This window comes from Diabrotica undecimpunctata, chromosome 6 (genome assembly GCF_040954645.1).
Source record: "Diabrotica undecimpunctata isolate CICGRU chromosome 6, icDiaUnde3, whole genome shotgun sequence".
Lineage (NCBI taxonomy): Eukaryota > Metazoa > Arthropoda > Insecta > Coleoptera > Chrysomelidae > Diabrotica > Diabrotica undecimpunctata.
The window spans coordinates 131,540,862-131,566,860 of NC_092808.1; the positions used below are offsets into that span (position 1 = coordinate 131,540,862).

General features: G+C 33.7%; 1 protein-coding gene across 2 annotated transcripts in view; it reads right to left on the reverse strand.

The window, feature by feature from the left end:
- Positions 1-25,999, reverse strand: part of Mondo (MLX interacting protein mondo) — a 120,836-nt gene that overhangs the window by 58,699 nt on the left and 36,138 nt on the right. For both annotated transcript variants that reach the window (XR_011951278.1, XM_072535426.1), the window contains exons 2-3: positions 22,892-22,998; positions 18,084-18,157 (exon numbers count right to left, since the gene is read on the reverse strand). Coding sequence is in view for 1 of the 2 variants with exons in the window: in XM_072535426.1 (XP_072391527.1) it covers positions 18,084-18,157; positions 22,892-22,998 (181 nt within the window). In the remaining variant the exon portion in view is untranslated. The remainder of the gene's footprint in view (positions 1-18,083; positions 18,158-22,891; positions 22,999-25,999) is intronic.

Consider the following 25,999-nt stretch of genomic DNA (forward strand, 5'->3'; position numbering starts at 1 on the left):
ACAGTACTTATTGCTTCTAACCAGGAAGAGTAGCAACTACGTACAAATAGTATATTGTAGGTCGTCTATTTGCCAATGGATATACTTATTTCAGCCTTTTGGCATCATCAGATACAACTTGCAAAGGAAGACGAGAGGAGAAAAATATCTCCATTGGTATATCGGTGAATAATACACAACCTTTCAGTCAGTAAGAGAGTAGTGCCCTTTGAAGGAAGGGACAGAGAATGTCATAGTAATAGATTTGCTTATATTTGATTTACTTAGAAACAGGGTTAGCGAAGAATGCAGCAATGAGCAAAAACTAAACAACTTCTAAAATCAAATTTATAGTTTTCTCAAAACAGAGGTGAATGGTTTTCGTGTTATCAAATGACATAATATTCGTCGTTGATAAAGCTTTGTTATTTTATTTGTTATATGTTAGTTAATTAAGCTTGTTCTTTTTTTTTCTATCAAAACTTATTTCCAGTATGTTACGTTTACTCTCCACAATTTCTGATTATTTGAGGATTCTTGACTTATTTTTACTTACATATTTTTTCAATATCGATCCTCTTTGTTTAAAAAACTTATATAGTATGCTTTCCTAGCCAAATAATCTTCCAATGTTTGTTCTGTCGGAGATAACCGATTAAATATGTCGATTTTTGCATGTAAACATCTTGAATAGATTTAGAACTAATTATTTTTAAAATATTAATTATTTACAGACAGAACGTGCACTCAAAATTTCGCGGATTGCCAATTAAAATTAACGCTTATCTTTAAAAACATTTATCTTAAATAAAACTAACAACATAGCGATAAGTAAAAAAAACGGAAAATGTTATATTTTGAAGAACGCGTGGGGACTTTAGTATGCAACATAACCGGCTTTTAGTCCAGTTGTCAGAGATTTAATTTCTAGAAACGAGACAAACAAGCTGGATTGTGCTGTGGATGTAAATTTTGGGACCCTAAAAAAGATACAAAAAAGTTTGCCACTCCTACCCACGGGCTTTCCCTTAAAAAAAACGGAAAACCTCGATTTAACAAGAATCTGTACGCCGTAGAAAAAATGATTCAAACAAGAAATGTAGCTAAGATAATTTTGAACAAAAATGTTCCTTTGCATATTTTGTGAAGAATGAAGCATTCAGAAATAGCGCTTGAAGCTTGAAATGTCAGTTATGTTCGTGAATTTTGCCGTTTTTTACGATTTTCATGAGGTCAATAAAATTTATCACTTCCGTTCACCGGTCACTGTAGAATTTCCATTGTTAGGACCTATTCTTCAAGATATATTAACATGAAATTACGATTTTGCGTTTTGACAACAAATGAGACATTTGTAATATGCCTAAATAACGCTGAATTTTCAGATTACAAACGATCTCACGTCACGAAAAATGCTTCCACGAAGATTACGTGAAGTATATAGCTGAAGTTATACAGTGCTAGTCAAAAGTCCGTTCCCCCCTCGTATCTTTTAAACGGTTATTGTTATAATAGTGAAATTTGGAGGGAGGTAGGCTTCTCAACGATAGACGTAGGCATCTCAACTAGTTATAACAGGTGACGTAATAGTGACAGATAACGTTACAGCGTGACTGTGACAGATAATTTTAAATGGGACCTTATGGCAACTGATACCTCGTTTGAAAGGTATTGAAAATACCTATTCAGTCATAATAATTTTGTTTAAGCTCATTTTGATGAATAAATTAAATAAATACTAAAATTGTAACTTCTCATTTAATTAATAAATATTTAACAACCAGTTCTTATAGTAAGTGTTTAAAATGTGCTCCATCTACTTCCTGACAGTACTGATTTCTAAAATCTTGCCGCACTCGTTCAAATGTGTCGGGGGAAATTTCCCTACATTCTTCAACAATTCGTTGTTTCAAAATGTCAATATTGTCGGGTGATGTAGCATAAACTTTAGATTTCAAGTATCCCCACAGAAAAAAATCTAATGGTGTGAGGTCCGGTGACCGAATTGGCCATTCTATCGTACCTCGTCGTCTAATCCATCTACCCAGATATTCCTCATCTAGGTAACGTCTTACTGCACCAATGGTGTGCGGGAGCAACACCAAAACAGGCCCAATTATGTGGTTTCCGAAAATAACTGCCCAAACATTTATTTTTTTTGGAAATTGAGTATGTGTTTCACGAAAGACGTGAGGATTTGTGTCACTACAATACCTCACATTGTGTGTTAACATTTCCATTGAACGAAAAAGTACTTTCGTCACTAAAACAAATTGCTGTTGTCACTAAAGCAAAAAAGCTGTTGGTTAATTTTATTGGACATATTTTCACAGAATTCTAGTCTTCGTTCGGGGTCATCATCTGAAAGTTGGTGCACAATTTTTAATTTGTATGGATGAAATTTGTTTACAGCCAACATTCGGTGTACTGTATTTTGACTGGTTCCATAGATAGATGCAACTTGGGCTGGAGAAGAAGTAGGGTTCACTACCATTTATGAAATTATGTCAATTTTTTGTCATCACTAATTGTTCGTCGACCAGATCGTTTGACATCTTGAACACTACCTGTTTATTTCAACTTCCAAAGAACCTTCCTCAAATAAGCTCTCTTTGCAGGGCGATCGGGATACCTCTCATTAAAAAGACGTTGGAAATGGAAATTATTTCCACATTCACCTGTTAAATAATAATTAAACTAAATATTAACTAAGGCCAACTAACTAAAAATAACTTGGCTAAACTTGAATTGACTAAACTAATCAGAAACAGAAACTAAATATTCAGGTATAAACGCGTTTGTAAACTAAAAATAACTAGAGAATTGACTAAACTAAGCAGAAAAAGAAACTAATATTGTGCTATAAACGCTTTTGTAAACTAAAAACAACTAGAGAATTGACAAAGGTCAACTTTTTTTAAATGAAGTAAACGCAAGAATAAAATCAATCAAGAGAACATTGGACTAAATTCATCAGCGACATGGACTACGACCTACATGGTGCCCAAAAGAAAGTATGGAAAATGCTTCGGAACAGGAAAAAACCAGTTAACGAGTTCGTGCAGACCAAGGCAGTACCTATAGAGACATGGCAACAGCATTTTAAGGAGCTATATGATAATAAAGAAACGCTGAATATAAACAAATACGAAGCAGATATAAGTGCTACAATCAATGACGAAGAGGTAGAAGCCAAGATCAGGAAGCTAAAAAACAGAAAATCACCTGTAACAGATGGTATACCCAATGAACTCTTAAAATATGGAGGCCCTGAACTTGCAAGTAAACTGTCACAACGCAAACACCAGAGGAATGGCATAAGAGCATCACAATTCCCATATTTAAAAAAAGACAAAAATACTTGACCACAAAACTACAGAGGAATAACCATCTTAAATACAACGATGACAAATTACTAATGCTGAAGAACAACAAGGTTTTACAAGAGGGCGGTCTATAATATATGCAGTATTCATAAAAAAACAAATAAAAGAAAAAGCTATAGAGTTCGGCATGCCAGCGTATATTTGCTTCATTGATCTGACCAACTTGCGACCCAGGGTTCGCCTGGGAGACATTCTAAATATATTAATAGAAAATAAAACACCGACCAACATAACAAAGATAGTCCATAACCTAAATAACAACAATGTAACCAAAGTTAGAGCAGGAGACCAATTTACTGAAAATATTCCAACACCGGGAGGAATTAGACAACGCGCAGTTTAAGCCCCTTCTTGTTTAACCTACTCATGGGCAAAATTATAAAACAAAGTAACATCTCTCAATCTCGGATACAGAATGGGCAACAAAAGAATTGGTATGGTGTGTTACGCAGATCATGCAGCAATTATTGCCGAATCAGAAGATGATCTTCAGAGACAGCTCTTTCAGTTCTTTCAAATAAGCCGCCAACTAAATATGACCATTTCTACCAACAAAACTAAATGTATGACAATAGCAAAAGATCCGCTCAGATGTAAGTTAGTGGTTGAGAACAACCCCATAGAATAGGTGATGCAATTCAGATATCTGGGCATAGACATACCAAGCACACACGATTCAGTAAAGGACCTAAGGAGTCAGATCAGCATCCGCATTGTCGGGATGTCTGCGGGAGATAGTTTGGTCGAATCCGTATATACGCACAGATAGTAAAATTAGAATATACAAGACTTGCATACGACCGGCAAATTGCCCTAGAAAACAACCCGCCTGGTTCGAGACCTCCCGGAAGACCACCTAAAAGATGGAGGGATAGTTGGCAATCTACCTCCCAGGAAATTAACCAGAGGCAGCTACAGAATTAAACAGATCGAAAGATCTCTAAGGAGAAGAAGAAGAAGAAGAAGAAGCTTTCTGTTGTTCGCTTTGCCTTTCCATCTCCACAATCCTAATTTTTTGCATCTTTACCTTTATAATTCGTTTTGATTTTAATTAGTATTTTATAATTATAAGTGATGTACTATATTTGCTCAACAAGTGTTTGTTCCACATTTGAAGGAAATATGAACCTATTTTATTATTTCTAGATTTTTAGCTTCGTCAGAACACTTCGTTTCTTATAAACATACATTTAAATACCTAAAAATACTGTATTTGTGTATTATAATAATATATAATACGGAATCTTGCTAGTAGTTATCTCTTTCAATTCTATACATGATTTCGGTGTTTACAAAAGATTATCAAAGCTTTGGAGATTGTATTTATTTATAATCGTATATTGTGTTTGTGAATTTCTTAAATCCTGTGTAACCTAGAGATTTAAGACAATTAAGGAGATAAGATAGTTATATTCGCATGTAAATGTGTTACCTTAAAACACCGAAAGTCGGTTCTATAACTAGAAATATTAGACATAAGGACAAGTATATCTTATAATTTAAGATTCTTTCTAGCCTTTGGTAGATCTCTGGTAGAGATATCCGAGATAAACATTATGTGCACGGATGTTTGTTAACATTTCTATTACACTAGGAGAATATCAGGACGCTTTATTAGGAACGCAAAAAGAAAAAGAGCTGTTAACCACAATAAAAATAGCCAAAATCGAATACCTCGGTCAGATCATGAGGAATAGCGAAATATATGGATTGCTACAACTAATTTTACAGGGAAAAGCAGAAGGAAAACGGGGCCCAGGAATTTCTAGCTGAAGAATCTACGTACTTGGTTCAATAAAACAACAACCACAAATCCAAAAGCAGAAGGAAAACGGGATCGAGGAATTTCTAGCTGAAGAATCTACGTACTTGGTTCAACACAACAACCACAAATCCTTTCAGAGCAGCAATGTGCACAGTACATATTGCCTTGATGGTCGCCAATATCCGAAACGGATAGTCACTACAAAAAGAAGGGGAATCTACCTCTATATTCCAGGCAGAATTTGTCATTATTTTTTCATGTGCGATAGTCACAGTCAGTTTTAATTTAGATATTGTTAGTATGCAGTTCTACAGTATGCAGCTCGCCCTTGTCAGGGCGTGGTGATACTCTAAATATTATTAACTTGCTGCCTCCATTGGCTGCGATCCGGTACCCTAAGGACGGCTTCATGTAGACATTTTACCACCAGAGTCTTCATTTAGTCTTCCCATCGTGTTGAAGATCTCTTGGTCTTCGGCCTTCTACCTTTCCTTCTACTACCAATAGTTCCATGGTCTCCCGCTCTTCTAGCTATGTGACCATAGTAATTTAGGTTTACTCGGTTTACTTTTTTTAATAACCTGTCTTTTATATATGAAGTTCTTCCAGAATTGACAGGTGGGTTCTATGTTCTGTCCAGGACACATGTAGAATTCTTCTATAGACCAACATTTCGAAGGCTTCGATCTTACTCCTATCGATTTTTTTGGATAGCCCATGTCTTAGCTGTCTATATAGCAATGGGCAAAATAAGGGCATTGACCAACCTGAGCTAGTATTCCTTGTTATTGTACAGCGTTTCCACATTTCAATTAATTTAGCTGTAGCGGTTCGGGCCACTGCTTGTTTACGACTGATTTCTGAGGAGCAATCGCCATTGTTGGTTATCATGGAGTCCAAGTATACACATCTATCTGCGAAATTCGCCATTTGATATTATTATTTGCTCTGTCTACGATGATTATTTTTGTTTTCCGGTGTTCATCTGTATCCGGCTTAGCCGTTTGGTGTTGGTAATCATTTCGACTTCATTTGCTAATAGTATAATGGCAACTGCGTTTCGCAAGTTATTGATTTTTCTGCCACCCTCATCCCATTCGTCAAGTATTTTGTTCATGATATATTCAGAATATATGTTATACAAGGTGGTCCAGAATTATGTACATTAATTTCTAGAGCTCATACTACGTCCAAAAATAAGGGTACTTCTTTATGTACACTTTTTTATAAAACTGAATAATAAGGGAGATACAACCCTTTAAAGGGGTGAATTGAAATTCTTATTTTTTCAAATATCTTCCAAACGGTTTTGAATACGGAGTTCATATTTTGGGAGTGATTATAAGATATTAGGATAATTAATTTCATGTCACCACCTACCACATCCTATATTAATACAGGGTAGTTTTGGAGGGTAAGTGGGGGTTATTGCGTCACATGTTTTTTAATTTTTACATATTTTAAAAAAATATTTTAAAAATTGTTTCCTTAGACTTTTCTACGTAAAAAAGGTGCTCTTGTGATATTTCGATAGATATCACCGTTTTTGATTTATTTAAACTCGAAGGTATACATGTATTTTATTGTAATCGTTACATTTCATAATATTCATGAAGTATGCTTTGGAATTGACACTTGTGTTAGCAATAATATTACAAATTAATGGAAACCTTAATTAATACTTAACATTTAATTAATGGCGAAAATAATATTTCACAACAACTGTTCAAAATGTCCTCTATTTTGTTGAATACATAATCTAATTCTTTTATTTAGCGAACGCATAAATCCATTTAATGTTACTGGATCGTTTTGTAAATCGGAAAATACTTGTTCAATTTTGTCTCTTAACTCATTTACTGTATTAATTGGAGTGTTATACACTTTTGATTTCAAATAACTTCATACTGTAAAGTCCATTGGATTAAGATCACAACATCCACCTATCAGGGAAATGTTCATGTAACCACCTTCTACAAATTCTTGTGTAATATGGTGTAGCATCATCATGCATGAAAAACATGTTTCTTCGTATTTGTAATGGAATATCTTCCAAAATATCATGTAAAATATTGTCTAGAAAATTGTAATACATGTTACCATTTAAATTTCCGGGAAAGATGTGGTATCCTATGAAACTATTTCCTAAAGTAGCTGCCCAATTGTTTATCTTGAACGTGTGTTGGAAGTGAGTTTTCATTGTAGCCCTTGGATTTTCTTCAGCCCAGAAGTGCATATTTCTAGAATTGAACATACCTTGTCTTGTAAATGTGGCCTCGTCTGTAAGCAGAATGTTGCTTAAAAAATTTGGTGCAGTTTGAACTTTATTTTGAAATACTTCACAAAAATCAACTCTAAGTGGCATATCGTCAGGTAACAATGCCTGCACTTGTCGATAGTGGTAAGGATGTAATTGCTCTTCATGCAGAACTCTTAAAACACTTTGATGGGAAATATTCGTTCTTAATCCTAACCTGCGTGTACTTATTGTGGGGTCATTTATTACAGCATCCAATATTTTCTGTTCAACGCGAACATTTCTTGCTTCTCTACGACGACCAGCATCTGTATTCCTTCTTTGAAGACAACCGGTTTCTCTCAGTCGTCGTTCAGTACTTACAAAAGTCCTGGCATTGGGAATATTTCTGTTCGGATACTTTTCTCTGTAGCGTCTTACAGCGGCAGCAGCATTTCCCGAACATTCCCCTAATACTAAAAGTATGTCTGTCATCTCAGAATTTGAATAGTGTGCCATATTGCGGGCAAACAAATTTAAAAATATAGCAAAAGAGACGTGTTAAACAAATTTCACTGTCGAGTGTTGTTGCTAACACAAGTGTCAATTCCAAAGCATACTTGATGAACGTTAAGAAATGTAACGATTACAATAAAATACATGTATACCTTCGAGTTTAAATAAATCGAAAACGGTGATATCTATCGAAATATTACAAGAGCACCTTTTTTACGTAGAAAAGTCTAAGGAAACAATTTTTAAAATATGTAAAAATTAAAAAACATGTGACGCAATAACCCCCACTTACCCTCCAAAACTACCCTGTATTAATATAGGATGCGGTAGGTGGTGACATGAAATTAATTATCCTAATGTCTTATAATCACTCCCAAAATACGAACTCCGTATTCAAAACCGTTTGGAAGATATTTGAAAAAATAAGAATTTGAATTCACCCCTTTAAAGGGTTGTATCTCCCTTATTATTCAGTTTTATAAAAAAGTGTACATGAAGAAGTACCCTTATTTTTGGACGTACCATGAGCTCTAGAAATTAATGTACATAATTCTGGACCACCTTGTATAATAATGGTGATAGTATGCAGCTCTTTCTAGCTACTGTCTTTGTTTTGAACGCATCTGAATACATTCCGTGTATTTTAGCTTTGCCTGAGTTTTTATCATACAGATTTCTTATTAGGTTAACTAAGTGTTTAGGTACTCCCATAGACATATAATAAAAGATAGATGGCAATACAGTCACGTTCCCCCCGGGCGACAGAGGAAACGAGAAAACTGACCCGCAATCCGCATTGTTCATCGGCTATCTCTGAAAATAGAAAGTTCTTTAGCCGTGTTTTGATTATATGTAGCAGGATTTTGCTTTCATGATGAATAAGGGCAATTAATTGCGGCATACGGTTAGCGATCCTTTTTTATGGATAGGAATAAAGGTTGATTCGCATCACCCATCAGGCCATTCACCTGTGATCCCTTATGTTGCACATATCCAGTATTACATCTACGTCAATCTCGCCCATTGCTTTTAGAATCTCCGCTGGTATGCCATCGATCCCTGGGGATTTTTTGTTTCTTATCGGTAAAGAGCCTTCCCTACTTTTGCTCGTAAAATGATTGGTTCTGCCTCTCTGATTGTATATTTCTTGTGTTCTGAGACTGATGTATATTGTGTCTTTGTATAATTCTGAGCAGTAATTTTCCCATGTCTGCAATGCTCTCTATGTAGGTTGTTACTTCTCATTTATGGTCTTGAACAGCTTGAAGTTGCGGCTTGAACTCTCGGGCCAGATATTTAACTTTTTTTAGTAGTTCATGACTTTCATCGCGGTTTGCATGTTGCTACAGTTCTTGATACACGAACACACCATTTATATGGTTGTTTTTATCTCTGGTGCACATACATTTTATTTTCCTGTTCAGTTCCGCCATTTTTTGCGGTACCATTATAAAACTCTTTGATGATCGCTGTTAAAAAATTTAAATCCGATCTTTAATTATTTTTCATATGCTTTTCTTGAATATGCGTCGTTATTAATTGTTTGCAAAATCATTTAATTCTTCGAACAAGTGATACTATACATTAAACTTTGAACAAGTATGTTTATAACAAAATTATGTTATTATTATGAAGTTGATAACGGCGTATGACGTGAACACCTTCGATAAATACCTGCGTTTTCTATTGTTTGCACATATAAAATATTTTATTCTTCATTTCATTCTTTTTACTAATGTAAACATGAAAGACAACGCCGTTTCTAACAAGACAATTTTAAAAAATAATTATTTGTTTAATTATTGGAGAAATTACATTGCCGAGCATAAAATTAGGTTCACCCCATTGAATTTATTTTAGAAATTATTAATCTTTTTTAACTATTATCGATTGTAAAATAGTTTACCTTGGGCCCCTTATCCTAATTCCTAAAAACCATCATCAGCATAGTTTTTCTTTCTATGGTTTTAACGTTAATTGTAAACTGTTTGTGTAGTGTTGTCAGTGACAACTTGTCACTGTCAATGTATTGCAATGAGCGTAAGTTCTGTTGTGGCCGCATTAGAAGATAGCCACGGTCAGCGTGAAACTGCTAGAAACATTGGTGTAAGTCTCTTGAGTGTGTAACGAGTATGGCGACGGTACGAAGAGACCGGTCTGCGTACTCGAAAAACTGGTTCAGGTCGAGGTAGAATTACAACACTTAGAGATGACTGCTTTGTCCTTTCTAGTGATTTGAGAAACTGAACGGTCACGGCAGTTTCCCTTCGAAATCATCTGCAAGAAGTGAGAAATGTAAACGTAAGAGAATGGGCAGTCAGGAGGTGACTTCATGCTGCTAGTTTATCTTCTCGAACTAGAGTAACTGGACCGCCGCCTTCTCGTGAAAACCAAATTGCCAGATTGAATTTTGCACGAGAACACTTGGCTTGGACAATACAGGATTGAAGTCGTGTATTTTTTCCAATGAATCTAGATTTTGTCTTATGGATTCAGACAAACTTGTAAGGGTGTGGTGACGTCCCGGCGAGAGATTCGCTTAAGCATGTGTTGCCGAGCGACTTCCATTTGGTGGAGGACCAGTTATGGCATGGAGAGGCATATCGTTTGACGCTCGCACGAAGTTAGTATTTATCGAGAATGGGACATCGACTGCGCATAGGTACCAGACACAGGTTCTAGAAGACCACGTTTTACCGTTTATGGTTATTCTTGGAGACGACGCAACATTTATGCATGATAATGCAAGGCCCCACGCTGCTCAGATAGTTATTGAGTATCTTGACGAGGTTTAAATCACACGATTTATTTGGCCTGCTCGCAGTCTAGATATCAATCCCATAGAACATGCTTGGGATGAGATGAAGAGCCGTTTACAGAGTCATGTGCTGGCCCCAGAAATTGAAGAGAGCTTCGCGAAATATTGGTGCATGGAACAATCTTCCGCAGAATGGGATCCAAAATATGATCCAAAGCATGTCTCGTCGTTTGCAAGCAGTTATCACTGTCAGAGGAGGGAATACTCGCTACTGAAGTTCTTAAGATTTCTTTTGTCCCAACAAAAAGCACATCAAATCGTCATTCTCAAGCACATCACAGAAAATTGTTCATTTTCATTAATTTCAATAAACTTTGAAGGACAAAAACGTTGTTTTCGTTAAGCAATCCGTTAGTAAACTATGTTACAACTGAACATAGTTAAAAAGGAATAATAATTTCTAAAATACATTCAAATTACGGGGTGATCCTAATTTTATGCTCAACAGTGTATTACAAAAAATCTATTATTATTTACTATTTCTTATTATTAATCTATTTCTCTGTGGAATATCCCCGCTAGTCCTATTTGTGTAAAAACTATATTTACATAACATTCATACGCATGTAAAATATTAAGATGTTTGCAACATTTGATAACTTATCTCTTAACTAAGCATAAAGAATTTATTTTCAACACATTTAAGTGAATTTATTAAGTCTCTATTGCACTATAGTTAGACATTGTAGTTTAGGTAGGTTTTTCTTCTATTTATATACCAATAAGAAACCAATAATGAACCACTCTATGATAAAAATACATTCGTCTTAACATACACACGCTTTTGCGTACTACATCAGAAAAGTACTTTATTAAACAACAGTTTTAGAACACATATTTTGTTTACCCAGTTCATATTAGTTAGTGGTAAATCTTGGTAGTCTATGGAAAAACCTTGTGTATTTGCGTAATCTATTTATATAAAAGGCCATGGGCGCCCATAGGGGGGGGGGCAAGAGGGGGCAGTTGCCCCCCCCCCCTATCATTAGTAATATTTCATTTAAAAATTGAAGAAAATCGATCTAAATTGTTTTCTATTGTTTCAACAATCGTTCTTTGTGGAACGAGCGATTTAGCATTGCTTGGAAAAGAATCTAACGATGGGAATTTTGTAAAACTTCTTAATTTCAGGGCCGAATCTGGTGACACTAGTCTAATAGATCATTTAAAAAGTACAAGTGGCAAAGCAAAATATACTTCACATAGAGTTCAAAATGAGCTAATACATATATGTGGCTTAATTGTTCGACGGCAAATTATCGAAAAAATAAACCATCCAAACACAATTGCATTTTCCTTGCTTGCCGATGAGACTGCAGATATATCTGGAGTCGAACAACTATCTATTAAATGCTAAATCAATAGCACTTGAAATTTTAACATTTCTTTTAAAAATTGATTTAAATGTGGAAAAATTGGTGGGGTTGGGATTTGATGGATGCGCGACTATGGCTGGTCAAGAGGGTGGTGTTCAAAAAATAATTAGAGAAAAACATCCCAAAGCATTATTTTTTCATTGTGTCTCACACAAATTAAATCTGGTTGTTAATGATTTAAATACTGTTAGAGAAATTCAGAATTGTGTGGGAATTATTAAAGATGTCATCAATTTTTTTCGTGATAGTACTTTGAGACGGCGATTAGCACCAAACATGCCTTTGTTATCCGAAACTCGCTGGTCATCAAAATACAAATCTATTCGAATATTTTCAGAAAATTTTATTGAAATCAAAAATGTTTTAGAAACAATAATAGCAGATAACAAATTTAATTGCTCAACAAGATCAAGAGCACAGCAGCTTTCATGTCTCACATCTGATTCCAGATGTGGCACATGATTTTTATGACTTTTATAATTTCCCTAAATTTGATTTCCAAATATTCTTCTTTCTTAGAACCCCTAGTAAACATTTTACAAACTAAATCAATAGATATGCTGGCAGTTCAAAATCATATACAGTTATTTCTTGATATGATAAAAAAGCACAGACAAGAAGCGGAAACAACTTTTAAAACAATTTTTGAAAAGAGTACAAATGATGCCGAATCTCTAAGTATTACCCTTGAAAAACCACGAATCGCTCCTAGAAAGCAAACACAACGGTCAAACCATGCGGTTAATTCCGCTGAAGACTTTTTTAGAGTGTCATTATTTATTCCGTACCTAGATTCTTTAATTAGTTCTCTTGATGTCAGATTTTCAGAAGACAATAATCCTGGTATGTTATTGTATAACTTGCATCCCAAAAACATAATAAAATTAACTGAAGAAGACCTCGCCAAAATAATAGAAATCATAAATAATTTATACAAAATTACTAATCTAAAAGAACAGGCATCATTGTGGCTCTATTATTGGAAAAATCTAACCAATTTAGATGTAGAAGATATTTCAATGATAGAGCTACTAGACCATTGCTTATTTTACCCAGCTATAGCCCAAGCTATAGAAATTTCTCTGTGCCTTCCTCCCACTACATGCACGATTGAAAGATCATTTTCAACTCTTCGAAGGGTTAAAACTTGGATTAGGTCCACTATAAGTGAACAAAGATTAGATGGACATGTATGATGAGCGTTCATAGAAATAAAATAGAAAACAATCGAAATAATTTTATTAAAAAAGTAATAGATGAGTTTGGACAAAAGCCCAGAAACCTTCAGTTTTTATTTTCACAAGATACAGAGCACTAGCCTTCAATATCAAGTTTACTCTTTACGTTTTGTTGGGGTTAACATTTTACCATTTTAGATTCTATTGGGAAATTATTCGTTTCAATAAATTATAATACATACAATACTAACTGAAAAAAAATGTTAATTTTTTTATAATAAATTATAACAAATAAATTTTTAATTAAATTTCATCAATTGTTTACAACATAGTACAAATTTTTAATGTCAAATATAAATAAGTTGGCACCCAGCGAAGTATTTGAAGATTGCACACATTTGACTATTTATGCAATTTCGGCTAAGCATGGTAGTAGAAGGGTGTACACCCTACCCTAACCCTTTCAACGTAGTACAGTTTTGAATATTTGTTTTAATTTCCTAGTAAAAGAAATTTTTCAATTCAGATATTATGTTACTTACATATTATTTAAACTACACTATTGCTTGTGTTGCATTTCGTATCTCAGAGTACCTGCTTTTTTTATTACCATTTTTTAACATCCTTGCTTAAAATTGATTTTTTTATTCCTACATAAAAAATTTTGTATAATAAAATTTGTATGTATAAAGTCATACCATAAAATATGTTGTTAATAATTTTTTGTTTAAGATTACTTTTACTTTTCTGGTATTTCTTTACTGTTTGTAAATCATGTTTATATTTTTGCATTTTTGCAATCGGCTATTTTAGTTTTTATTAAGTTGTATGGATCAAAATAAAAATTTGAGTTGACTTGCCCCCCCCCCTGGATTTTGATATATGGGCGCCCATGTAAAAGGCTGTGATGACAAGTCACACCGTTTGTCCAGTAAACTAACGGCGCAATCTAGGAAAGAAATCTGAACTACCACCATTTGACATTTCAATCATATTTTGTTCTAAATACATTTAATTAATAATATTGTATTAATTACATATTAATATAATTAATAATTAATTTTAATAATATTTTTAAGGTAGAATTTAATCTGAACTAGCAACATCTGAAATTTCATTAATATTTTGTTCTTGAAACGATTAATTACTAATACAAAAAATATTAATTACATATTAATAAAATTAATAAATAATATTATTAATATTTTTAAGATACAAAATAATTTAAAGTTTCATGTTAGTTTAAATTTAAAATTTTAGCGTCACCTAGGAAAGAAATCTGAAATACCAACTGACATTTCAACATATGAGTCAATCATGTTTTGTCTTTGAAATGATACGTTTAATTAACTGGTTTTTGTACGTATATCGATTTCATAAGACGTAATTGAATTTTTATATCTACATAACATATAATACAATAAAATAAAATTATGTAATATTAAGTAAATTAAATTAAGTAAAATCGAATCGAATAAAATAAGATACATTAAATTAAAACCATGGCTCCGTGCATAGACGATAAGAAAGCTATGCTTCCTCTCCCAGAATTACAACATATACATATCACTTTTTTTTATTTTTTAAAACCATTTTAATGAAATATAATGATAATCAAAATGAATTAATTAAACATAAATACAAAATTATAATGAAAATGTAAATGATGAATAAATTCTATTTTATATTTAACACATTTTTAAAATTACTAAAATCATTAAACAAAATTTTCAAAGAAAAAATTAAGATTTTTCAAACTTTAAAGAACTTACATGTGTGACATTATTATAAAAAAATATTAACAATTAAGTAATAAGCAGATATGAAATTTCATTAACCCACATCTCCTTTGTTATTGGTCCGATTGGAGCGCGTGATATGTTACATGATAGGAAAGGATATCACGAATATATTAAGATAAAAACAAAACAAACAAGGCGACTACCAAAAGGACACCACACAGTGTCTTCATTATTAATGAAAGTAAAGTGACATACGAGATGTCATAGGGCACTATGGATAAAAATAGTTTAACTAAAAAACTAATTTTGATTTATTGACCTAAGGAAGGCCTCTGGCTGAATACAAATTAAACAACTGAAGGAATCCTAACATGCGACATAGCAAATAAAAGGTGAGGAAATAACGAATACATTTAAGTAACAAAAAACAAATAAGGCGACTAAAGGGTACTACACAGTATCTTCATTAATAATGAACGTATAGCGACATACGAGATATCGTAGGGTACTATGAATACAAATGGATTTACTATACAACCAATTTTGATTTATTGAGTTAAAGAAGGCCTCTGGCTGAATACAAAATAAACAGCTGATCGAATTCTAACATGGGACATAGCAAATAAAAGGGAAGGATATAACGAATATATTCAGATAGAAAAAACAAACAAAGAGACTACCAAAAGGACACTACACATAGTCTTCGTAATTAATATACGTATAGCGACATACGACATATCACATGAAACTATGGATGATATTGACATATTTGCTTTATATATAAACTATAAAGCATATAAGGTAAATTTGCTTTATTGACCTGAAAAAAGTTCTCTGACTGATTACAAAATAAACAACTAGACTAATAGTGCCGCTAATATATATATATATATATATATATATATATATATATATATATATATATATATATATATATATATACAAGTTATGGTAAAAAATGATGATCTCGGGTCAGATGTGCACCAGATCATACTTTATATTTACTTGCTTATATGCAAAAAGTTTATTTTAAAAATTTAATGACTGACTGTAGATGACAATTGATTGGATTGGATTGGAGACGGGCAAAGTTACTAGTATTAGTATAAAGCGAATAATCCGAATATAGTCACTAAGATGTTCCACTTAACCTCATTTTTTTTTATTAAACAAAGTACAGGATGTCCCAAATTGGTATGTTTTGCAGGATATACCGAAAACAAGAGGAGCAAAAAGTAGTTGATGATACGACTTCTTTTTTCGTTAAAATAACGATTGCCCAATCAAATCATTAATAGCTTCCCACATTAGCGAGATACAGGCGATTATTGAAAAATGTTAAAAACGACAGGGTTATATATCTTCTTCATTAAGAAAAATTTTAAAAAAATCGGTTGCCTGTAAAGTCGGTTTTACGGGCGAAGATTTTACGTGACAACGTCTTTTTCTCGGTAGAATATTTATTGATATGAATATTATTAAATTGCACAATAGGAACAAGGAATTGAATGAAAATAAGAATTGCATTACCGATTTATTAGGTATTTTATATATTATTTATATTTTATATATTATATTTTTATATATTATTTTATATATTATTTATTTTATATTATATTATTGATCTTATTATTTTCTACAAAATTTATTTGAAAATTTTTTCGATATATCAATTAGTTGCGGAGATATCGATCATTGAAGTTATTGTTTGCTACCAGTATTTTATATATTTATTTTTTTCAGTTATAAAAAATTACTATTTCCAATTGTGTCTACCAAGTATGGTCACATGTATTTGCCTACATATTAAATAATAATAAGTACAGATAATGTTATGTGACGTTCACTTCTGATTATATATATTTTAATATTTTTAATTTTAAAGAATCAATTTGAAAATCAAAACACTTATTCAGATCGAAGGTTCAAATTTTTGCTAAATAAATTTGAAATTAATTAAAATTTGTAAATGTAAATGGTAAAGTTGAAAATTAAAACATTTACTAAAATTGGAATTTGAAATTCTTGCTAAACACAGTTAAATTCTAACTCCGCGCGTGGTGATTGGTCGGTTTAGTTCGTTTGTTTGGTCGCCCTGTTTTGACAGGTTAGAAGTTATAATTTGTTATTTTAAATGTTTGACTAGCAATACGCGCTGTTTCTTCTCAATCGACTGAATTACGATTGATTGCAGAGTGATTTAAACTAATAATTTACTTAACACTATCAACATTTGTCAATAGTATGACATAACCTATAAACTCAGTTTCTCAACTTTTGTGTCAATCTAACAATTAATCAATCAATCATAGTTTACGATAATGAAATATTAGTGTACAATTATTTACCTTTATTGTTGTAGTTGTTGTAAATGACGAATCTAAGCACTCCACATTTTCACTACAGACACAGCTGACGATACTTTCAACGATTTTCAACTTTAGCGATTCAACGCGCCTAATTCTCTAGTGCCGCGCGCAGCGGACCGATCATGTTTGAGTGGGAGAGAGACGCAAGGCATTCGCCGGTCCGGCGGGTCTCTCTCTCGTTCGGCGACTCACTGTAACAGACGTGAGCCGGCGTTACACTTTTTCTTAAATGACTCCGAGCCACAACCTAATTTAAGACGTTGTCACGTCAAAAACTTTATTCGAACTTTTAATAGATATTATTGTTCTGAAGCAAGTTTCTTGTGGCATTTTAAAGTAATTACTATTTAAATGGGAATAAGCCACAATTAAAGGTTAAAGTACGTTTATTGACGTTTCAATTTCCACTTCGGAAATCGTTCTCAAAATACAAACATTAGTGATGTTTTTTTTTTATTTATTTTTATTAGTGATTTAAAAAAAACATTTTTATTTTGTAACTTCAAAGGGCTGTAACTTTTTTTGTGTACACTTTTGTACTAAGGTAAGTTGGATTCAGTCAATTTATTTTTGTCTCCGGAATGCGTGATTGAATTTATGACATACCTTTTTGAAACACCCTGTATATTAATACTAAGGAATAATTAGTAATAGTAAGAATTTGTCTCCTTTGATTTCGTTCCTCTGAATGCCTTTACTAAATAAAAGTAAATCTTACCTCAGGTTTATTGTGCGTATCTACATCTAAAGGGGAGGCAAACTGACAGACTAACGTATGTTCTTTCTTGATAACTGCAATGAGAAATTAACTTAGTTAGAAATAAGTGAAGTTTATATACAGGATATTTGATATAGACTATACACTAGAGATTGTAATCCAGTCGTCAAATTTGACCCCTAAAAATCACACGAACAAGTTCAATTTTTCGAGAATATCAATTTTGAGACTCCAAAAAGATTCAAAAAAGTTTACCACTTTTACCCTCGGCTTTTCTCCTAAACCCAACTCATAGTGGGATAAAAACGCAAGAATCTGTATGCCGCAGAAAAAAATATTTCAAATAAAAAATGTAGCTGACATAATTTTAAACAAAACTATTAATTAATACTTTTTGTGTAGAAGATATCGAATTTTTACCGTCGATCTACAAATTTTATTGAAAATTGATTTCGGGCGTGTAACTTACATTCAAATCACCGATTGCTTTAAGCGTTGTTTCTGAGAAAACTGTTCACTCTACACAATAAGTGAATAAACATTTTTGTTTGAAATTATATCAGCTACATTTTTAATTTAAAATATTTTTTCTACAGTTGACAGATTCTTGGTAAATCAATTTTTTTGTGTTTTTACCCTTCTACTGGGAGGTTTTAGGAGGAAGCTCCGGGGAAAAAGTGGTAAACTTTTTTTGCATCTTTTTTGGGGTCCCAAAATTAACATTCTCGCTTGTTCGTACGATTTTTAGGGTTTCAGTGACATTTTCGTCTCTGACGACTGGAGTATTGTATCTGAGTTGAAATCAAACAATTTGTCCTTCGGCTCACCAAATACTTAGTTTAGAGAATGTTTTATTGGATTGAATGAAATGGAATAAAGGTAAAATGGAGAATAACACAGTTTTCAAAATAGCCAGAGAAAAATCAAGGATTACAAACTACGATGGATTCGGAAGAAGAGACGAACCAAACGACAGAGGAGTAGCCATCTATGTTAAAAACAACATAGAATGGAACCAAGTTTTGATGGAAACACACCAATTCGAAAGTGTTGGAATTAAAGTAGGTATAGCTAATATCTTTTCAATTTACAGGAAGCAGTCAGAAGATCTAGCCATAGAAGAATTAGATGCCTTACTCAACTCAGCACCAACCGTAGTCGTAGCAGGAGACTTCAACGCCAAACACACAGCATGGGGATGTATGACGGACACAGCACCAGGAACAACCCTACTAAGATACTGTGAAGACAGAGATAGGATGTTATTCGCTCCAGACGAACCAACAAGGATCAGCCCAATAAGAGGACACAACAACTCAACACTGGATCTTTTCATCACCAAAGATGTAATAATAGAAGACGTCAGAGCCTACTTCGAATGCAGTTCGGACCACAAACCAGTAATAGGAAGGATGACATCGAGAGTCGACTTGCCAAGGATAGAACCAGTAGAAAGATGGAGATGGAAAGATGCTAACTGGCCTAACTACAGAAGACAGCTAAACCAAATGAAAATGAAGAGAGAGTTCCAATCAACAGAAGAAGTAGAGGAAAAAATCGAAGAAATCACAAGAAGAATTCAACGTGCCATGGAAGCCAACATTCCAAAATCCATGACGAACAACAGAGGACTGGTCATCCCAACCGAACTACAGGACATCATCAAGGACAGAAACAACGCCAGAAGAGCATTCCAAAGGACTAGAAGACAGGAATTCAAAGATTACAGAGACATCCTATCTGAAGAAATAAGAGTAAGACTGAGAGGTCTCACTGAAAACCAGTGGCACAACAACATCAGAAGAGCTGAAGAAAAGCATGGAAATGTTTGGAAAATGCTGAAGGCAAGAAGAAGAGAAAAACAAAAGATGCCACAAATCATAGACAACGAGAGAACACACTACGACACCCAAGGAAAAGTAGATGCAATATCAAGGAAGATGGCAGCCACACACAGACAAAACCAGGATATGTCGGATGCAAGAACAAGGAGGCAAGTCGAACAAGAATACAACAGGATCAGAAGAAGGAACGAGTTCCAAATAGACGAGGAAGACCATACCAGCCCAAGCGAAGTTGCGAAAATCATCAGGAAGCTGAAAGGAAGCAGAGCACCAGGACAAGAAGGAATCCACAACATCACCCTCAAGGAACTTCCGAAGAAGATCATAGTACAGCTGTACTATATCTTCAAATACTGCCTGGAAAAGGGACATTTTCCGAACAACTTGAAACACGCCAAGGTCATACCTCTTCTGAAACCAAGGAAAGATGGAAGAAGACCGGAAAGCTACAGGCCCATATCACTCCTGGAAACGATGGGAAAAATTTTAGAAAAAATCATCTACAAGAGACTGGTGAAGCACACAGAAAAAAGAAGAATCATCCAAGAAGACCAGTTCGGTTTCAGAAAAGGAAGAAACTGCGAACTTCAACTAGCAAGGATTATCAGCGACACGAAGATAAAATTCAACAGGAAACAGAAGACAGGATTAGCCATACTGGACATAGAGAAAGCATACGACACGGTTTGGAGAAAGGCACTAATCTTCAAGATGGACAAGGCTAGACTTCCACACTACCTCATCAACATCTGCGACATGTACCTATCCAATAGAACATTCCAAGTTTCAGCTGATCAAAAGATGTCGACGATCCAAGAAATCCAGGAAGGAATGCCTCAGGGCAGCATCTTATCACCCATATTATATAACATTTTTGTTTCAGACCTTCCAACAGATCCAAGGACTTCTACAGCCCTGTATGCAGACGTCACAGCAGTGTATGCATCCGGAAAAGACGAAGGAAGAATCATAGATGACATGGAGTACCACCTGGAAAAAATCACGGACTACACCGAAAAATGGAAAATCAAGATCAACGCCGAAAAGACGCAGTTCATCATATTCAGCCAGGACAAACGACCACCACGGAACGAGATCACAGTAGGAGGCAACAGAATTCAGGAATCAGAGACGGTCAAATACTTAGGAGTCCACCTCGACAGAAGACTCAACTTCCGGGTGCATACACAAAAAACAAAGGTAAAAGCTAATGCAGCTAAAAAACTAATACTTCCTTTCATTTTTAGGATCAGTCCACTTTCGAAGGCGAATAAAATTCAGCTCTACCAAGCATATGTTAGGTCGGTGATTCTGTATGCAATACCAGTGTGGAGCTCCATTGCGGAATCACACTGGAAAAAGTTAGAAGCAACTGAGACATCATGCTACCGAATCATCGACGGAGCATCATGGGAGGATAGAGTTACAAACGCGACGATTAGGAACAGATTGGGATACACGCCACTAAGGGAAGTGGCCGAGAACAGAACCAGGTGGTTCTTCAACCAGGCCACACGAAGACTACGAAAGACCAGGGATATCCTCGAGAAGAACAGGATCCAGAGGATATTTAGATCCACCCACAGACTGATCGACCACCTGATCAGGGTCTAGAAAACCAGGCGTGCAGGGAAGTAGGTACGTTTGCCGATACAAGTACCTACAGAAGCAGACGAGGACACCACCAAGGAAAATCCAGGAGCCGAGAGGAAGAATCAACAAACGCTGGCGGTGCAAGAGCGGTACGCCGAAGAAAGAAGGCAAAAATTTTTAAGTTTGACATGTAAATATATTTTGTAAGGCAATAAACGTTTTTATTTTTATTTTTTATTTTATATAGAGAAAAATCACCAAACGGTATTTATTACCGCCAAATAATGTCAATATTTTAAAGTTGCGTTCCTGGGACGACTTTATTGTAAGATAGTTCATTCGATTACATGAAATCAACTTTAACTGATGACAGCAAAATTCTCCTGTTAGTGAAACATAAAGAAAATAAACCTCATGATACTATCGCAATATAGTAAGTATTTAATTATAATAAATCTTAATTAATTTTAAACATGAGTCCATTTCAAAAGGTAAAAAAGAATCGTATAGTATTAGTTGCACTTCCGCTACATATCTGTCCTCAAAATATTTTCAACAAACTTATCGGTAATTAAAATGACGATGTTCGTGCGATGAGATTGGTTTATATCAAATAAAATATAACACAGTGCCGATAAAACGTTTGATAAAAATAATTGTTTGTAAATGGTTATGGTTTATGTAATTTTTTTTACTACAACAATTACTTTTACTAACAATGATTTTAATTACTAATGACTAGCTTTCGTGTGTAATATTCGCGTTGGTGAATTAACAGTGTGCAAAATTAAATAGTTAATAACAGTTAATTTTCCGATCTATTCTCAAATAAATAATTTTATGTTGAAATCCGTTGAAACTAGCAATACTTCTATTTCTTCTTTTTCGTCATGTGCCATCTCCGCTACGAAGGTTTGCTATCTTCATAGCAATTCGTTTGGATTTTTCAGTATGTGTATTATTGCTGTTAATTATTTCGGTATTATACCTGATTTGTAAATGCTGTTAAATAGCTCCACAAGCTTTATTAAGTTGTTATCATGATATGAGTTTAATTAATTCTATTGGGAATTCATCTCGGCGTGCAGCTTTCCCAGTCCTAATTTATTTAATCGCATGTTCTACTTCATCTCGTGTTATTTCTGGCCCTGTCTCACTGTTTGTGTATTCATTATCTACATTTTGCGTTGACCGTTAAACAGTTGTTCTGTGCAGAGTTTTCAGAAGTCAAAGCTCAAGTTTTTCAAGTTCAAGATTTCCATCAAGCTCAAATACAAAAAATAAATACTCAAAATGAACAGAAAATCGCTGGAATACGATATGAAATTATGAAAAATGTTTCCCAAAAATGAGTATATAATAGATACTTACACTGTAGATGCCAACACCTCCATATAACATTATTCAATCGTATTTTGTCTTTCCATCTAAGTCTTATACCTCTGAATCTGTTCCACTTGGGAGACGTTAATTTTTGTCTGCAATAGAAAATATACATTAATAAGGAAAGTATAATTACAATCCTAAAGATAGTGAATAACTAATGGTTAAGGTAAATCACAGTAAAGAAATGAAGTATGTGTTTTTCATGAAATTAGTGTTTTTCAGGGCAAGCCGAACGAGAGGGAATCTCCTTGAGGACTTGAAAGACGCCACTTTCTGGTCTATAACGTAAACTACTATTTCAAATACCTCACCAGAAATAATAAAAATGAATTATTTTCACGCTTTATTTATTTATTTAGCGAATGGCACAAATTAAGGAAAATGCTCTAAATTTGTCTCTAGATTTGTGTTAAATCTATCGAGCTAGCACATCTGTTCTTGCCACGGAGTTCTCTTCGCTACGCATTACACGTAAATACCACCTTGGTCTATTTTCCCGCATCTTGTCCTAAATGAACTACAAACTTTACATGAAAATAAAATATTGTTCTGAAGCTATTTTCTTGTGGCATGTTAAAGTAATTACTATTTAAATGGGAATAAGCCACAATTAAAGGTTAAAGTACGTTTATTGACGTTTCAATTTCCACTTCGGAAATCGTTCTCATCGCTATAATAAATAATAGTATTTTGAGAACGATTTCCGAAGTGGAAATTGAAACGTCAATAAACGTACTTTAACCTTTAATTGTGGCTTATACCGATTTAAATAGTAATGAAAATAAAAATAGTACAAATAAAATAAATTTGTTTAATAAACGTTGATGGCGAGACTATGTACCCAGTTTATTTCTAGATGGGTTGTTTCAAAGAAGTCACCCCATGGTCCTGGATGTGCCTGGACAGGGTATTCAGAGTATTGTATGGTTTGTATTTCATGATCGCAGTCACAATCTGGATACTATACCTTGCCCCATATCCCACTTTGCTAGGATGTCAGCACTCGACACCTTTCAGTGTGGTTTCTGTTTAATGTCACCCATGTCTTACGATTAAAATTAAATCCTGGAACCAGTTGACTACGATGGAGTACTATATGAACGTGTTGTTATGTACTTTGTTCCCATATATTTTTCTTCTCCTTCTTAACATTCTATCGTCCATTTTTGGCCATATGCTTCTCCCAACGCCTCTCATCGATCTCTATCCTGAGCAACATACTTCCAATCTATTTTTCTACCATTTGTTAATTACTCAAAGTGGTATGATATTAGAGACCTGGAAGTTAGCAACGGCAGATTTGTCTATTATAGTTTATTTCTATTTTTTAACTAAGGTTTTATTAATTTTTTTATGTTTTCTTACTAGCGCACTCTTTGTTTGCGCACTTTTTCCTTGTGCGGATATCAGAATATTCCTAATAGGACGGGAAACCATTGGTGTAAGGTGCATCTTAAAGATCTTGTTTTTATGCTCAAGTAAAAATAAGAGAAGCAAAAATTAATATGAAACTAATAAAATACGGAGGAAGCGAACTAAGAGGAAAAATACTGGCACTATTGAAAAATATATGGAAAGAAGAGAAAATGCCAGTGGACTGGGAGGTAGGGCAGATCATAACAATACATAAAAAGGGAGGCCAACAAATCTGTGAAAATTATAGAGGAATAACGTTACTAAATACAACATATAAAATATTGACATCAATAATAAAAAGGAGGTTATCAAAGATCACAAAGAAGACAGCATGACAGTACCAATGTGGATTCACAGAAGGAACATCTACAATAGATGCAATACACACAATAAAACAAATAATGGAAAAAGAAAACGAATATAAATTAGAATTCGAAATGTTATTCATAGACTTCAAACAGGCATTTGATTCAATTAAAAGGAAAGGATTAATGATAGCACTTAAAAAATTAAAAATTTCACATAAACTCAGAAAATTAATAGAAATGACAATGAGAACTACAAAAATAAGCATAAAGACATAAAGAGGGGAGACAGAGGAATACAGTATAAATAAAGGGATGAAACAAGGAGGTTCCTTATCAACAACGCTATTTATTCTAGCATTAGAATATGTACTACGAAATATAAATAAAGGAAATCTTAGAACAAGAGGTGGTCAAATAATTGCATATGCAGACGATATTGTTATTATTGCGAAGAAAGGAAAATAATGAAAGAAATGCTAGAAGAAATAAGAGAGAAAGGGAAGGTAATGGGGCTAACATTAAATCAAGAAAAGGCAAAAATATTAAGATTAGGGAAAAAGCCAATAAAAGAAAAAATCAAAATAGCAAGTTCTGAGTTTGAAGAAGTAGAATACTTTAAATAACTAGGAGTTACAATAAGCAAATCTGGAGAAAGGAAGTCCGAAATAAAAGAAAAAATATTAGCAGCGAATAAAGCTTATTTTGCAAACAAAAGATTACTTAAAAGCAAAACACTGACTAAGAAAACTAAGATGAACATTTATAACACCATAATTAGGCCAATATTATTATATGCAGGAGAAACAATGATGATGGTTAAAAAAGATGAAGACTTAAGAATAGCAGAGAGAAATATTATGAGAACTATACTAGGACCAATCAGAACAGAGCAAAATGAATATAGAAGCAGAACAAATGCAGAGATTAAGGAAGAACTTAAGGAAGACATCGTAACTAAAATAAAGTAATGCAGAGTTAGATTGTTAGATCACCTTTGGCGAGCAGGAGATGAGGCAGTGACATACGCAATGATAGAATGGAATCCAGGAGGAAGAAAGAGAAGGGGAAGACCAAGATCAAAGTGGTTACAAATAAATCTCGTATGAAAAGTAGATTTCCTCAATCTTTTTACATAATGTTTTGAAGTACCTCGCTCGGTGCTACATTATTTTATTTGAAAAATTTGTTTTGCTTAACTACGTAAAAAAACTTACGTAAAAACTTGTTTTATGTACCATTGTAACAATAAAAAACACGAACAATAATCTATAGTAACAGTAACAATAAAATAATAATTAGCAGATCAATGGAAAATGTGTACTAGAAACACAAAAGACATCACAAATAGGTAAAAAAAAAACTAAAACTA